The 14,945-nt window shown below is 45.1% G+C and overlaps 1 protein-coding gene across 1 annotated transcript; it reads left to right on the top strand.

Annotated features, from left to right (window-relative positions):
• Positions 1–5,120: 5,120 nt before the first annotated feature.
• On the top strand, positions 5,121–5,914 carry LOC148854719 (uncharacterized). The gene has a single exon (XM_088986218.1). The coding sequence runs from the start codon at positions 5,194–5,196 to the stop codon at positions 5,647–5,649; it is 456 nt and encodes a 151-aa protein (XP_088842344.1). The 5' UTR covers positions 5,121–5,193; the 3' UTR covers positions 5,650–5,914.
• The last annotated feature ends 9,031 nt before the right edge of the window (positions 5,915–14,945 follow it).

Genomic DNA, 14,945 nt, shown 5'->3' with positions numbered 1-14,945 from the left:
TGGAGTAAGGGAAATTATCATTATTTTTAAGATATTTTTCTTTCCAACAAAGAGCCCATAACCTGTCTTTTTCATTTAGGAATCTCCAAGTTACATTCTTCAAGAGACTTTGGTTCATCAACCTAAGTCTTTTAAAGCCCAAGCCACCATGAGCTTTAGGAAGGGAAAGGGTATTTCAAGAACACCATTAAGGGGGTGTTTGTTTTTGTTCGAAACTCCCCACCAGAAATTACAAATAGCTTTCTCAATGATATCAATAGTTTTCTAGGGGAATTTGATAAGAGAGATTGCATGCAAGGGAATTGATTGAAGAATTGAATGAATGAGGACAGCCTTTTCCACTTGACTAATAACGGATGATACTTACACAAGTGCATAGTGCTTAAAGCGATTTCTTTTAATCTTAACTCGGAATAAAAAAAGAAAGAAAGGAAGAAGAAGAATAAATGGTAAAAGTACGAAATCAATGGGCCTTATCTAGTCATGCTTTTTCTTGTTAGTAGGGCCCTGAATGCAAAAACAAGAAAGTTCACTTGGTCAAGAATAACAATGACAAGGGTGTAACTGCTTCTCTCCAAACATTGTCCTCTCCTAGAGTCGGTGCAGCACTTGTAGATTGCTTGTACCTTTGTCTAAGAGGAGAAAACACAACATTAGAGATAGAGAGATAGAGAGATAAAAATGTAGAGAGAGAGAAAGAAATGTCAAATAAATAAAATCTTTTCCTTGGTACATTAAACCTGTTGATAGATAAGTGGGCCTGTTAAGAATGAATGAGTCATAGACCAAGTATCAACATTAGCATCTCTGAGTACAAATCGAACCGAAGAGGAAGGAAGATGAGAAAGTAAGCTCGTAAGCTCCTGCAATTGACCACCAATATTCGTAGTCGCCAAGGGGGATCAGATGTCGCCGCCGATTGAAGCCTGACAATTGTGAGAACATCACTTTCAAATATAACATCAGAAAACTGCATTTCTGAGGCAAAAGAAATGCCTTTCTTGTTGCAAGAAATGCATTACAACCAACTTTACCATGTGGAAACAAATTAAATTAACTGGTGTAGATATGGATGCTAACGATATCGAAGAGCTGCTAAGATTATCTGGGGCCAGTATCTAATTTTTCATACACTTTCGTGAAGGAATTGATATAACAAATAATACACCGGCAAATTGAAATCGAAGCTCAAAGAGGATATAAATGTCTTTTCATATCAGGAATTTTATAAAAAATATAATTAATACCCTATAAATATAAGATTTACTTAAAGAGAATTGAATGAAGTAAAAATTAATATTAATTCAAATTACATATTTTGCCAAGGTCCAAATTCAAAAATATCGGCATCCACCATCTCATTTATACTTTGTACGCACGAATAAACAAACAATAATGAATAAATTCAATGTGAACAATTAATGAAATAATTAGAACTGTCAATGACTCAGGTGTACTTGATAGAAGTATAGAGAGCAACCCAACTGTACCAAATTACCAATTATACCAGTGCCAGTTCTGGTTCTGAATTTTCTGTCCCAATTAATTATAATCGTGGTTAGGACAGATTCCACTCTGTCTTTGGACGGTTGGACCAAGGCACAGTTGTAACATTTATGAGTAATATTGAAGCGGTTCGTTAGCCCGAAAAGTTGTATCTCGGTTCGGCCACGTTTGGGATGATACTCGTTCTTTGTGGCTGAGATCCTCTGAAATCCATTTTGCCTTTTTGGGCTCATCCATCTTCATGGCCCGCGGTGTTGGCCCAGCTTTGGGGCTCTTGATTTTTATTTTGAAAAGGAGCCAAAAAGAAATGATTTATAGGTTGAAGTCAAAACACTTGGTAGAAATCACAACATTCCCAACTAGACTCGGACGCCGTTGAATGTTGACTTTATATATTTTAGAAAGTGGAACTTTTATTTCATGTCTGTGTCGCTTTTCTGGTAAAATGGGTTAACGATGAACTCGGATTCAGATTTTTCAGTCAAGGAGACTATTAATTAGAAGAATCATCGAAAGATCATTCAGGCATGCAGACGAGTGAATTCAGGGGGTCCTCACTCCTCACAGTCAATGCCTGCCAAACCACACACCCATTCTCTCTTTTCTCAAATGACCTTTGGGTTTGGCCCCCCAACTAGGGCTTGTCGGTTAGTCGGGTCTGGTTTGGGACAGGGGTCCAGTCCCATTGCGGGGACAATGAGAATGACCCACAACCGTATCAGTTATTAATGGGACAATCAAAATCAGATTTGGTCCCACTCACACTGTTTATGGTATTTTGTAGTCTTGTATTGGGAATATCTCTCTGTTAAAAGAAATATACAGGTAGTGATATCTTTAATTATCAATGGTAATAATAATTTAGAACTTAACATTGATAATGTAACTTGGAAAAATTACTGATTAGTACCTTATATTTTGGGTCTAGTGCCACTTTTAAGATGTGTCAATCCAGTATTTAAAGTCTTATTAATCAACTGTTAAGGTGGCATTTGAAAAGATATAAATGTCATTTGAGTGATCTAATTTTCTTTATCAACCATCCAAACACTGGGCATTCAATCTGGTGATCCCAACTTTCTTAAATAGAAGATGCAAAATTTGGGACTGTTCATTTTTTTTTTGTCAACATTTGGATGGTTGATAAAAATAAAAAATTAGATGACACTTGAAGGGCTTTTGTGTCTTTTCAAATGCCACTTAATGGACTGCTTAACGACTGATTAATGGCAAACATTGGATTGGCACATTTTGAAAATCCGAACAATGAATTGCCACGCTTTAAAATTTGAGAACCAAAGTGGCACTAGACGGAAAGTACAGGATACTAATAAGGAATTTTCTCTATAACTTTAATAAAACTTAAACATTAAATAACGGAACTATTTACATTTTAATTACCATTATCTCATATATTGTTTATAAAATTGATCTTTTAAACATAAAATTAACGAAAAATTTATAAAAACCAGGGGCTCTTTATATTATCATCCATATAATCGATTGAGAACAAGTCCCAACCCAATTATTAATCGGGACAAAACCACTACAGTTGATTCGGTTCTAGGAGATAGACCAGACCTATTTACAGCTCTAGTCCCGACTGGACCTCACCGGCTTTCAATGACGGGAATACGTATAGCATTGGCTTTCATTTGTATCAAATGGGTAAACCACACCATTTACTCTTTTGTTATAATGAGACGTTGAAACCATAAAGCAGCGATAATTTCGGTCAACTTTAACATCACATCCTCATTCCTGTTGCCGTTCTCTTCTCCTCACACTACATTGGTAAACAATCTATTATTCCGGAAACTTCGATTCTGGGTATCTGGGTTTTTCTTATTGAGTGTTAAACGGGTTAGTTGACCTAGAGCTTGGAGAAAATGGCTTCGTTTCATACACCGGTTTCTACCAACCATTTTTTTCTATAATGCATTATGAATGGAAGGCTACCTTCCAATAAACTAGAGAAGGAACACATTTTCAAATATTGACAATTTAAAGCTGCGATTCTTGGCCAGATTCCTAACCTGCTTGACCCATCCCATTTTTGGCTGTAAAATCGGGTCAATGAAGCTTTGGTTCCCAATAACCCACCTGGTTAACTGGTTTCTCAAATCTCAACCGACCCATTTGAAACTGGATGAACCCTAAAAGCAGACATGTACCCATACACTGATCTGCATGAAAAACGACGACATACTATATTTGGGTCCATGAATCATGCCATAAGAAGAAGGAACAAGAACAAGCCCCATCCTCTTCAGCAGGCATGCACTGATGATCAAATCGGTTTGGTTACTGGATCTTTATCTTTTGCTCCTAGTGGGAGCTGAGTTGGACCAAAACAAAATGGATTGATACCACTGCACCAAGCATAACCCGGCCCGAGGAATGTGGAACAATGAATTGGATGAGTGGGACCATAACTGTCCAGTGCACGCGGCCAGCATATAGCAAGATAGAAGATTGGATAAACACCAATACCAACCCACCCGAAACCAACATGGGTTGGTGGTCACAGTCAGCCCATCAGATTGGGCCCTCGTGTCAACAGATTTTCGAGGGCGGAATTAGACTAGTTGACGTTCGTGATTAGCTCGCGCCACATGTCAATCGAATATTCGTACTAGTCAGGTTGATTACTAAATGAACCACGTTTTGGATGAACAGGACGGAGAAGGGAAGTAATGAACTGTTCCTATTTTTTTGGTGGGACCCCAATAGATAAGAAGCACCCAAAATGCAAGTCAGTCAAGTCCAATTAAAAAAAATAGTTACCAGAAAAATCCAATTAAAAATAAAAACTAGTTTGATTAAGTCTGGTCCGGTTCAGTTTGGTTTGCAGAAAATCTTAATTAAACCAAATCATTTTAATAGAAATATCAAATTTGACCAAACCATAATTCTAACACTGTTTGGATGGTTCAGCTTTAATAATAATAATAATAATAATAATAATAATAATAATAATAATAATAATAATAATAATCCCAAATCATCAATTTCAATTTGATTTGATCCGGTTCGACTGTATGAATCATATAATAAACCCTCCTATCCAAAGGTTAGTTTTATTTTGACAAATGTGCTCAGAGCCTCCGATTATCAAAAATGGGGTGTGTCCAAATCAGTCCAACTCATTAAAAAAAGGAGTCAAGTTTCCTCTTGACGTGTATCACTACATCTTTGCGTTGACCCAACCACTTAAAATCCATTGAAGCGTGACAACCGCCCAAATGTGGGTGGGCCCCGCTGGTTGATCCTGGCCATCCAATGAGGATCCTCGTTGGTCTAAAGAGTTCCATTTGTCGATTACTGACAATTTCTCGGCTTTGCAAATCTCCTTATTATTAAATTCCTTTTTACCTTTCCCAGTGGGAGGCAGTCCCACCATGACCCCTGAGTGAACGCCCATCTGCTGAACCCTCCAATACGAACGCGCCACGTAAGATCCAGAAAATTTCCAAGCAAGTTACATGTACCAGGGATCACAGGCTTTTCCGGTTTCCGGTCATCCAGACCCAGTTCACCTCAGTCCTTGCTACCTGGTCTGGTCCTATAAATAGACCAACTTCGTCATTCGCAGAGAATCAATCTGAGTTGTCCACATTTGTCCACATAACTGAAAAACAGGTAAGGTAATTAAGCTGAAAGCTGAGCCTGAGACACGACGAAACCATGGCGCGTGAAGGGGAACGAACCCAAGCAACAAGAAAACGCTTACTCGCCTCTGTATCAGCTCTCATAGCTCTGTGCTCGAAGCAGGCCAGCCGTGTTTCAAGAAAGTTCAAAATGGAGAGCAGCATCAGCCTAAGAATCGCGTCCAAGTCGCCGTTAGCAACGCCGAAGCAGCTCCTCACGACTTTCAGTAACAAGGCGATTCCGTTCCGCCACAAGAAGAGAGTTAGCGAGGAATCAGAAACGGGCGCTGGAGCGAAAGATGGAGAATTCGGAGATGGTGGGTTGTGGCAGAGAACGATCTTGATGGGCGAGAAGTGTCAACCGCCCGATTTCTCGGGTGTTATCTATTACGATACCAACGGCAAGCTGCTTAACGAGATACCACCCCGATCACCGCGTGCGAGTCCGTTGCCGAGACATGCTTTTCCGGCAGCGAGAGACGGACTCTATTGAATCAGTCCTTGTATAGATGTTTCCGTGATACGAGAGGCCGGCCGGGAAAGGATTTCCCAGTTTCCACCATGTTTTTTTTTGGTTGATTTTTCATTTTTCTTCATTTGGTATAGAACTTGTACCTCATAGATCATAGAATATACTTTTGTGTTGTGTTTGGTGAGGACTTTTGGCTTCCATGCTTATTGCTTTTTGTATTTTTTCCCCTGTTTTTAACTAAAGAAAAATAGCTATTTAAAAAACACGCAGAGGTTTTTATGGGTTTTATTGGGTCCAAGTCCATCTTAAAAAGGAGATCTCCCAAACAGTTTTCTTTTGACAGACGATTTGCCTAGCTCTTTGGTAGGGTCAATTTACTCAATTCTCTCATTTTTTTTTTCTTCAGAAAATTGCTTAATTACTTAAAAAACTTTGAATACAAAGTGGTGGGTTCGAAACCCATTCATCTTCAATGTTCGACCCATAGCACCATGCAACCAAGGCATGAGCTAATCCATTAAATTGTCTCTTAACATGTGAGAAAGAAATATAATGTAAACCCGATACTATTTGCCGGGCATCCAAAAGAAGATGTTTCCATTGCCATGGAGCAATTGGATATTTTGACTTGATAATATTGATGACGGATAGACAATCACCCTGAATAATCATATTTCTTCGTCGAATCCGATTAGCCACCTTCACAGCTAATAACATCCCTTTCATCTCCACCATCTCTGCATCCCCTTTGATGCGATACGATTCGGGCACTTATAGTTGGCTGCTGACTGGCTCGTTGTTGGCAACGGATGATACCTGAGAAGATGAAAAGAATGATTCCCAGGGATTTACCCGGTGGGAATGCTTCGAATCTTAAGTCAGAACGTTGGGGAAGGAGAAAAAAGAGTGTGAAAGCTAAGAGTGTAGGTCGCGCTTTATCACTATACTCGAGAGATTAGCTCGCGAGCAAGTAAAGACTCAAGTTGAGAATATGAGAGTGCGGAAGTATTCCAAAGTTTGAGAAAAAAATCTCTCTCTTCTCCTTTGCCTCAAGGGCTTTTATAGGGGAGTTATTGTAAAATCGGGCGTAACCGCCACTGGGCCCCTGTCGCAGCCATTACCTGCCAGGGCTGCGCATGTGATTGTTGCAACGTACCTCTTGCTCGGATGAGTGACACGTCTTAAAGGGGCAGGCACGCCTCCGTCTGTTGAGAGACGTGGGTGTAGACAATCGAAAGGACAGGGACTACGCCGTCAGTCAAGAGGCGTGGCGCAGACTGATTGGTACGGTTTGTCAGGTAGCAGCTTCCTAAGAAATGTCTGCGCTGCTCATTCGCGAGCTACTTTGTAGCGAGCTTAGGAATGTTTCGGGGTTACCCTTACTAAGGTTGTTCTCTGGGGTGACTTATCCGCTTGGGGGCTGGAGCGAGCTGGTTTCCCTAGCTTGCGAGCTGAAGCAATCTTGGAGTATCCCCTTCTGGGTAGCTTGGGGGACCCGAAGCTTATGTTGTAGCGAGCTCCTCCTACAGCGAACTATGATATAACGAGCTTCTCTATGGGCTCGTTATTTAGCTGTGATTAGGCTATGATGCTGAGCTGTCGCTCGTGCTAAGTCCACGTGTCATCATTTCATAGGTCGGGTCAAATCATCCTCCATCAATTGCCCCCACTCCTCGAGCTAAGAGTGTTGCCTTAGCCCAAGGAGTTCATGAAGTATGATGGACTGATTTGACCAAAATTCAAACTTGATTGACTGCTCACATAAAATGCTTTCGTGGGAATCGGGACATTTTTTGACCTTTTGTATTTTGAAAACGTTATGAGGTGGATCTTAACTCCGGATCTCGTGCAACCGTCGTTACCTCAATCATGGGAGACGTGCAGCTAATCGCTTTTCGGTTTCAAAAGGCGTGCGGTCAGCACACCTGCAAACCGTTAGATCTACCTTAATCTGGGCCGTTGATTCGGAGGCACGAAGAATATAAATAGGAGGGCCCTCTAGGTCTCACTTTCTCTCAGGCCATATTGCTATCTTGAGATTCTGAGGTCACGCATCTGTCAACTCTACTCGAGTTCCTCAGTTTACTTCGTCCCGTCTTTTTCGGTGAGTCTTGATCACCATCAATCATGTCTGGGTACCCATACCATACTCACCACCGGGGCGGTGGCTAGGATGATGATGTTCCCTCAAGCTCAGGGGGAGCTTGGGAACATGTCCCGGTGGCTCAAGAGACCTCCGGTGATGGAGCCTCTACTTCCCAGGGAAGGGAGCCTGGTACTTTCGGCCCTTCCTCTATGACAGCGGGGGGACTTAGGTCTCTAATCAGCTATTTCCACCTTCCTGGGGACCTTGTCTACTGCCTTCCCACCGGTAACTTCCCATGGGAGCACGGCCCCAACGACATAGTCATCTACCAGGAGCAGCTCGAGGTTGGCCTGCGTCTCCCCCTGCACCCCTTGATAGTGGAGGTGCTAAACCATTTTAACGTCACTATCAATCAGCTTCATCCCAACGCCATTCAGAACATGGTTGGGACTATATCCTTGTGTTGTGAATACTATCTTCCTTTGGACCTTGACATCTTTTTTGCTATTCTCTGTATAAAGAATGCCACCCCCGGGGCTCCACCGGAGAGGCGTCTTTACTACCTCTCCCCTGTCGTGGCTACAAGCTCTTACACGAGCTACCGAATAAAATTCTCGCCTAGAAGCAGGATTATTTTTTGGTCCGCAACCCCGAGGGGTGGCCCTTCCCTACTTCTTAGAGGGGTGCCATCCAGGACTCTAGGGTCGAGCTGGACTCTGAAACTCAAAAAATGATACTATCCTGGGCATCAGTAGGCTTCCTCTGTTTGGACTACTTGACCGAGGAGAAGCTCGTGCAGGCCGGCCTGAGCCCGGGTAGGTTGCCTCTTTAGGTCGCGTAGTATCTTGTCACAACATTTGTATATACATATACTTTGTTCTTACTGAACTAATGCCTTATGGTTTCTTCTTGGTAGCCATTATGTCTAGTGTTGACTCACGTCGTCTCCTTTCAAGCAACCAGAGGCGCAAAGTGAAGAGGTCGCGCCCCGACCAGACTCCCCCCTCTGGGGTGCCAAGTTCGGGTCTGCTAAGCCAGGCATCACCTCTCTACCGCCCAAAGTTCCGCCACCTCAATCCGAAGGAGGTGCTGGCGGGGCCATCCTCTAGGAGGGCGAGCTCCCGCAGCAAGGGGTGGTCCCCCCTGGTCCTTCTTAGTCATTTCCTTACCCGTGGCTCCCAGTGGGGAACTGGGAGGGTGTAAATGACTTCGTTGTGGCTCGTCGGAGGAGCCGGAGAGCGATCTGCAATGAAGAGGTTGCTAAGTGGGGGGCGATGGAGCTTGGAGATCTTGCCGCACTTGCTGCCTCTCACTTTATGGTGGTAAGTGATCCTTCTCTTCTCTTTCATCTTTCCTTCTCTTTTGCTGTCCTTTGACTCTATTCTCTTGTTGGCAGGTAAACACCACCATACATGCCATGACCCTCCAGACGCATGTCCACTCCTGTGACGCTCGCAACCAGAAGGTCAACATTCAGAAGCTCTAGGGCGAGCTCGACCGGACTCGGGGCGAGCTCCATCACACTCGCAAGGGGAGCGAGTCCCAGGAGCTACTCGTCCAATACCAGGAGGCGCAGATTGCCAGGTTTTCTGAAGAGAGGGCGCGCTACAGGGAGGAGTCATCAAGGGCAATAGTGGAGAGGGAGCTCCTTCGCCAATAGGTTCGGGACTTGGAGTCCACTCTTCTGGATCAAACTCGGAACTTTGACAACATGGTGGAGGCCGAGCGAGAGAAGGCAGTCTGAGACTTCAAACACTCCTAGTAATATCACGACCTCTAGGTAGAGTATGGATCAAGTTCATACCGCTCCGGATTCAAGCTCTATCGGTGGTTGGTCCAGAAGAAATTCTCTGGGCTCAACCTCGACGGCATCATTATGAAGGGCATGTCTCCCGAGATGGCAAACCAGGCAGAGGAAGAGGAGTCTGACTCTCCGGAGGATGAGGACGAGGAGACGGATCCCTGAGGCTTCGATGGCGTTTGATCATCTGCTTTGGCTTGTGGTGGCTCCCGGGTGCCGTAAACCTGGTCTTGAAAGGATCTTTTGCTGGGTGTTGTGCCCTTTTATTTTCTATCGGACTTTTTTGAGCTTTTTAGCTCAGTTGTTGTTTTTTTTTTGAGACAATAATGAAATTTCCTTTTTCTTCCAAGTAAGGTATGCTCTTTTTGTTTTTGCTAAAGCGATCTCATCACTTCGAGCTGTTAGGGCTATATGCCTACAATAAGACCTTTTGGCAGAAATGTTTAAGGCATCCCTATAGTATATCGCGGAGTGGTCACCATGTGTGCCTGAACTGCATGTTTGTTGCCTATACTTTGGTTCAACTAATGTGCCGAAATGAGCCATGCTTCGTGGGCTTTGGACTCGAGCTGGCAATGCCTCTGATATTTCATACTTTGCCTTCGTCACTGAAGTGACTGTCTTTCCTAGTGCCGAGTTCTTTTGTTAGCTTGGTGTTTTAGCCCTTAGGCTGAGGGGGTGGCATAGTCTGCCCTTGAAGTTTGCCCATGCCGTGGAGGCGATTGGGTCTTGCTGCGTCGATGTCGTATTAGCTTGGCATTTTGACCCTTAGGCTCTGGGAGTGACTCATGGTCTACTCAGTAGTTCGCCCATGCCATAAAGGCAACTGGGTCTCATCGCGTCGAGGTCATGTTAGCTTGGCATTTTGGCCCTTAGGCTCTGGGAGTGACTCATGGTTTACTCAGTAGTTATAGGTAATATCGCCTTAAGTTGACAATATTCCATGCCCGAGGTACTTGTTTCCCTTCGATGGTCTTGAGTTCGTATGTTCCTTCCCCGAGAACTTGTTTCACTCAGTAAGGTCCTTCCCAATTCAGTCCGTGCTTGCCAACGCCGGGCTTAGATACCATAACTTTCCAAAGGACCAGGTCGCCAACGCGGAGGTTCCGCTTCTTGACCCTGGCGTTATAGTATCGGGCTACTCTTTGTTGGTAATCTGTAGTCTTGATATATGTGAGGTCCCTTACTTTGTCGAGTAAGTCGAGGTTGGTACGTAGCTCGTATTCATTTGCCTTAACGTCGTATGCTTCTAGTCATAATGAGGGAATCACAATTTCAATTGGGACGACTGCTTCGGTGCCATAGGTGAGGTTGAAGGGAGTTTCTCCTGTGGCGGTCTTCTCTTTGGTTCGGTAGGCCCATAAAATGCTGGGTTGCTCGTTTGCCCACAGTCCTTTAGCTCGATCTAGGCATGCTTTTAGTTTGTGAAAAATAGCTATGTTTGTAACCTCTGCTTGACCGTTCGCTTGAGGGTGTGCGACTGAAGTGAAGTTTTGTCGTATCCCCATGTGTTGGCACCAGTTCTGGAATTTTATGTCTTCGAACTGCTTGCCGTTGTCAGATATTAGCACCTGAGGTAAACCAAAGCAACACACTATGTTCTTCCAAAAGAAGTTCTGGACGTTTCGGGCTGTAATTGTTACAAGAGGTTCAACTTCTACCCACTTGGTGAAATAATCCACTACTACCACTAGGAACTTCCTCTGGCCTATCGTTGGTGGGAATGACCCAAGTATGTCGATACCCCATTGTGCAAAAGGCCACGGGCTGGTGAGGTATTTGAGGTCGGTAGTGGGCTGATGATGGATGTTGGCGTGCTTCTAGCATTTGTCGCATTTTCTGACGAGTTCGGTGGCGTTTGCTTTCATTGTTGGTCAGTAGTACCGTTGTCGTAGTGCTTTTTGGGCAAGGGCCCTGCCCCCCAAGTGTCCACCGCACAGGCCTTCATGAGTGTCATGGAGTACAAGCTCGACTTCGGAAGGTCGCAGGCAGAGCAGGTAGGGGAGCGTGTAGGGTCTTCGATACAACCATTCGTCTATTATGACGTATTTGGCCGCCTGAAGCTCTACCCTTCTGGCGGCATTGCGGTCTGCAAGGAGGGTTCCGTGTAGCAGGAAGCTCACGAGCAGGTCGATCCAGCTCGACTCTACTTGAACGACGGGAGCAACCTTTTCTGCTCCCCCGAGAATGCTAGGCTGAGGCAGGTCCTCTATGTACATGGTCCTCATGGTGTTATCACTGGTGCTGGCCAACCGGGATAGAGCGTCGGCCTCAACGAGAATGCTAGGCTGAGGCAGGTCCTCTATGTACATGGTCCTCATGGTGTTATCACTGGTGCTGGCCAACCGGGATAGAGCGTCGGCCTCAACGAGAATGCTAGGCTGAGGCAGGTCCTCTATGTACATGGTCCTCATGGTGTTATCACTGGTGCTGGCCAACCGGGATAGAGCGTCGGCCTCAACGAGAATGCTAGGCTGAGGCAGGTCCTCTATGTACATGGTCCTCATGGTGTTATCACTGGTGCTGGCCAACCGGGATAGAGCGTCGGCCTCAACATTCTCTGACATTGGGATTTGCCTGATGAAGTCTGATTAGAAGTTGAGCAAGGCCTCTTGTACTTTGGCTAAGTAAGCAATCATAGTCAGTTCGCGAGCTTTGTATTCTCCTGTGACCTGATTGACCATGAGCTGGGAGTCGCTGCAGATGATAATGTGCTTGGCTTTCATTTCTTTGGCTAGAGCTAGCCCGGCTATCAATGCTCCATACTCTGCTTCATTGTTGGATGCCACGAACTCGAAGTGTAGTGCGTACTCCAACTTTGTGCCACTTGGGCCATGGAGGAATGTTCTGGCTCCGCTGCCCTGCTGGTTTGAGGAGCCATCTATGTGAAGGATCCAGGGCTCCTCATCCCAGTTCTTGGTCGGCCTAACTAGGAGAGATGGTACACTAGCTGCAACCTCACGGTGCTCAGACTCGACCTGCTTAGGAGCTTCAAGCTCACCAAAGCTGGGGGCCTCATGCTCAACCGACCTGGGAACTTCGGAGCCGAAAGTGCATTCTGCAACAAAATCTGCTAAGGCTTGGGCTTTGATAGCAGTTCATGGGTTATATTGGAGATCGTACTCGTTGAGCTCAACGGACCATTTTGTCAGTCGACTGGAGACCTCGGGCTTGAGTAAGACTTGCCTCAGAGGTTTGTTGGTGAGGACGACAACAGTATGAGCTTGGAAGTACGGGTGGAGCTTTTGGGCTGTGATAACCAATGCGTAGGCCAATTTTTCCATCTCTGGATATCTTGTCTTTACTCCCTGCAACACTTCACTAACGTAGTAGATAGGCCATTGAACCCGGTCTACTTTCTTTATTAGTACCGAGCTGACCACTTCGTCGCTGGTTGAGAAGTACAACTCTAAAATGCCACCCTCTTCGGGCTGAGTTAAAACCGGAATACTGGCGAGGTACCTTTTGAGCTCATCAAACGCGAGCTGACAATCTTGGGTTCATTCGAACCCTTTGCTTTTCATTGCCTTAAAGAAAGGCAGGCAGTGGTCTGCCGATTTGGACATGAAGCAGCTTAGAGTGGCTATCCTGCCGTCAAACCTCTGAACTTCCTTCACTTTCCGAGGTGGTCTCATATCTAAGATGGCTTTTATCTTGTCCGGGTTGGCCTCGATGCCGCGCCGGTTCACAATATACCCTAAGAGTTTACCCGAACCGACTCCAAAGACACACTTATTCGGGTTCAACTTCATATTGAATTTACACAGAATTTTAAAATCTAAGTTCAAGTCTTATATTAAATCATAAGAAAGTTGGGTTTTGACGACCATGTCGTCTACATAACATTCCACTTTTTGGCCAATTAATGGCTCAAACAGTTTATTTACAAGTCTTTGGTGGAAGGTCGCCCCGACATTTTTTAACTCGAAGGGCATAACCTTGTAATAGTACAGGCCGAGCTCGGTTATGAAGGTAGTTTTCTCCTTGTCTGCTAGGTCCATCCTGATTTAATTGTAGCCCAAGTAGGCGTCTAGAAAGCTCGACAACTCATGCCCCGACGTCGCGTCCACTAGGTGGTCAATCCTGGGGAGTGGGAAGCAGCCCTTTGGGCAAGCTCGGTTCAGGTCAGTGTAGTCGACGCACATGCGCCATTTACCATTAGCCTTTTTCACCAAAATGGGGCTGGCCACCCAGCTCGGGTAATGGACTTCCCTGATAAAATCGGCTGCAAGGAGCTTCCTGACCTCCTTGTCGACTGCCCTCCACCCTCTAGGGCTAGGTTGTGTTTCTTTTGCTTAACATGCCTAACTACAGGATCAGTGTTAAGCTTTTGAGTTATAATGTTGGGGTCTATGCCGGGCATTTCTGCTGCAGACCAAGCAAAAACATCTAAATTCTTAAGTAAATAGCATACCAGTTTGGACCGCAAGGGCTCCTCGATGAAAGTGCCGATCTGAAGCGTTCAGGTAGGGTCCTCTACTGAGGTCGGAATGAAGACAGTCTCCTCCGTGGGCACAACTCGCTCCTCGCTCTGCTCTGCAGGTCACTCCAGCTCGAGGTCGTCGGCCACCTTAGCTTTTCCCTTGAGGGCAGCAACATAGCACTTGCGGGACTTGAGCTGGTCACCCCGCTCTACCCCGCTGCCGAAGTTTGTGGGGAACTTCATGGCCAAGTAGTAGGTAGACACCACATTTTATAAGGCATGGGTAATCGGTTGACCTACTATGGCATTGTATGGGGAGGGGGTTGCGACCACCAAGAAGTCGTGGTTGAGCCTTACAATGCTAGGCCAGGTGCTAACTTCCACTAATACTGTTACTCTTCCTAGGGGCCGAACTTCCTCTCCGCTGAAGCCAACCAGGGGAGTGTTTGTGGGCTTTAGGTCGCTCTCTTGAAGCTGGAGTTTGTCGAAGGCCGCTTTGAAGAGGATATTTGCCAAACTGCCTGAATCAACGAGGACTTGCTTGACTTCGAAATCGTTAACCCTCATCTTTATGACGAGTGCGTCATCATGAGGGTAGTGGATCCCGTGCGCATCGTCCTCTATGAAGAAGATGATGTCTTCTATCCTTAGCCGTTTTGGAGGGTTCTGTTCTTCTCTTCGGGGGGCTGCTTCTGCAGTTGCTCCGCTTGTCGACTAGATTCGGGGGCATCTCTGCCTTGCTCCCCCTGCCAACCTGCTTTTTTATTATTATTACTATTATTATTTTGTACAAAGTTTCGTAAATATCCACGACGGATGAGCTATTCTATCTCATCGTGGAGGTTTTTACAACTCTCGGTACTATGACCGTGGTCTTTATGAAAACTACAATACAAATTTTTATTCTAGGTGTTGGGGTCGGCCTTCAACCGAGGAGGCCACTTCACATACATAGCATCATTGATCGCCATGAGGATCTCAACCCGTTTTGTATTGAGGGGCATGTA

The sequence above is a fragment of the Nelumbo lutea genome, chromosome 4 (genome assembly GCF_056320005.1).
Source record: "Nelumbo lutea isolate HS-2025 chromosome 4, American lotus-T2T, whole genome shotgun sequence".
Taxonomy (NCBI): Eukaryota; Viridiplantae; Streptophyta; class Magnoliopsida; order Proteales; family Nelumbonaceae; genus Nelumbo; species Nelumbo lutea.
Note: the sequence above shows the minus strand (reverse complement) of the source record. Positions and strands in the feature narration are given on the sequence as shown.